This window comes from Sciurus carolinensis, chromosome 9 (assembly GCF_902686445.1).
Source record: "Sciurus carolinensis chromosome 9, mSciCar1.2, whole genome shotgun sequence".
Lineage (NCBI taxonomy): Eukaryota > Metazoa > Chordata > Mammalia > Rodentia > Sciuridae > Sciurus > Sciurus carolinensis.
Window position 1 is genome coordinate 128723253 of NC_062221.1, and position 2442 is coordinate 128725694.

Sequence of the window (2442 nt, forward strand, 5' to 3'; positions counted from 1 at the left end):
GTTACTAAGAAAAAAAAGTTAATTTTTAGCTTTCAGCAGCTAAGAAATGTCCCAATTTAAAGTCAGTATAGAGAGACACCAAAATCTAGAGTATGTTTAGATGAAAAACTTATAAGGAGTGTTTAAAATTGAAATCTCAATATAAAAAATTTAGTTAGCAATCATTCTATCTTGGTTGTACAGCCTGAAATCAGAATAAAATTTGGTTAAAGTCAACCATTACCAGTTGAAACTGATTGATGAATTCAAGAGCATAAAAACACAGGAAAATAAATGACCAGAACAAAAATATGTGTGCTGAATGAAATAGATTTATTAGGAGACTAACAGTAAAACCCTTTCCTACCCACACCCAATTTCAAATACACTGATGTTGATGTGAAGTTACTAATATATGAGCAGAGCAACCCTGGGAGGCAAACTGCTTGCTTAACTGCTAAATTTCAGGTATGTCTGAAAAATCATCTTGCTTTCTTTGGCTGTAGATGAGTACCAGTTTGGTTCAGGGTGACTTGTTCAGCATCAGAAGAGCCAGACCGCAGTAAGAAGTCAGTCTCTCCCCGAGCGCATCTGCAGGCAGGAAGACAGTCAGCTTGCTCTTCAGCTTGTTCTTTGCAGAGAATCGATCGGGAGTCCTGTAGTCGCCAGAGCCACTGGTCCATCAGTAGGTGCTGTAGCCGAAGCCAGAGCCGGAGCCCCAAGGCCTGTAATAGCTGCTACCATAGCAACAGCCCAGGTTCTGGTAGTTACCGCCTCCGAAGCAGTGGTTGCGGGAGCTGTAGCAGTGGTTGAGGGGTGTGCCCAAAGGCACCACGCAGTTCAGGGGCGTGGCTCTGTAGGTCCCGTGGAAGTTGGTTCCAAAGCAAGGGTAGCCTGGGAAGTAGTTTCCGCAGCAGAAATAACGAGTCATGATGGGCCTTGAGGAGGGTTTGGAGAGGAGGTGGAAGTACAAGCTACCCAAGAGTGAATGAAGTTGTCCTCCTGCACAACCCTTTTTATACCTCAAGTTGGTGGGCATGACGTGCCTGTCCACACATCTTCCCACCAATTTGCATAAGTAACCCCATTATTTTCTAATAAAACGCATATAAAGAAACCCACAGACTCCTTGTGCATATTTTGTTGGCTTTTCTGTTTGCAAAGAGTGCGTCCTGTCTTCAAAGCCAGTGACCATCCATGACAGGCAGTTGAATTCTTTTCAACCGTGACCGATAGTTTAACTACTGTTCTGATTATATCATGTGAGACTCTTTAAATACCCTGATTAAACCCTCCCAACCGTCGGCTAAGCTGCAAAACCTTTAGAAGGAATGTAAACCCTTAAGATCAAGACAAAGCCTTGCATGGAGGTCTTTGACACTTGGATAACAGCATTTTGAAACTTTTGACTGATGTTTTATAAACCTCTTGAAATTTGCTGTATATATCATTTCAAGACATTATTACACCAAGTAAATTATGGGTACAGAGTTTCCTTTTGGGATGAAGAAAATAATTTGTAACTAGGTAGACTCTGTGGTTGCAGAACATCACAAATATGCTAAATATGTTCAGTTTTAAATGGTTTGTTTTGTGTTATGTAAATTTATCTGTTTTTTTTGTTTTGTTTTGTTTTGTTTTGTTTTCTTTCAAAAGCATTGCTACAAATATCCACCTGAACAAGTCCTTACAGAGAGACTGTAAGGGCACCAATAAGATGTCTAGGGAGTCTACCAGTAATTTTCATCTATTTCATTTATGAGCATCTTCCTTGTTAACATTTATTTTATTTTTTATGGAGAACATGCACTCTTCAGTTGTAAATCATCTTAAACGTTGCCAAACTGTCTTGTTGTGGAGTTACCACATTTTTGCTAAGTGGAATGATGCCCAATTTCAAAGTTATGTTATACCATGTTTGGTTCTCATGGACTCCTCATAAAACAAGCCTGAATGCCATATCCATTGTGAAATTCAAGTTATATTTGAGAGTACAGCACTTTTTTCTGCTCTTATTGTGCTCTGTATGACGATTCCTTGTGATGAAGGTAAACCAGGAAGAATTTGGGCTTCACAAAGCTAAAACTATTCCAATTTAACTGTTTAAGAGAGAATATTTTTTACATGTGAATAAGAGTTAGAATTCCTTGAAATCAAAGGAAGAAAAGTTTCTGGGTAAATATTTCTTTTTCTTTTCCCTCCCTTATTAGTCAATTATTGGATATAATATGTAAAATGAATGATTCCCACCTGACATCTGTGTATTAAGATTCTGCCTCCCACAGTGTCTTTGACAGAAGAGCTGCCTACGGGACATGTTAAAAGTACATAAGGATTCTTTTATTCTATAAACTTATAACAGGTTATGAGAGTTTACAGCTAGAGAGAATCAAAAGACAAGACCTATTTTTAAATTCTTTTTTTTTATTTTTACAGACTGCATTTTGATTCATTGTACACAAA

General features: G+C 38.2%; 1 protein-coding gene across 1 annotated transcript; it reads right to left on the reverse strand.

The window, feature by feature from the left end:
* Positions 1 to 502: 502 nt before the first annotated feature.
* Positions 503 to 910, reverse strand: LOC124992383 (keratin-associated protein 7-1). Its single transcript, XM_047563111.1, has one exon. It carries the CDS (start codon positions 908 to 910, stop codon positions 662 to 664), a length of 249 nt encoding a protein of 82 aa, XP_047419067.1. The 3' UTR covers positions 503 to 661.
* Positions 911 to 2442: the final 1532 nt, after the last annotated feature.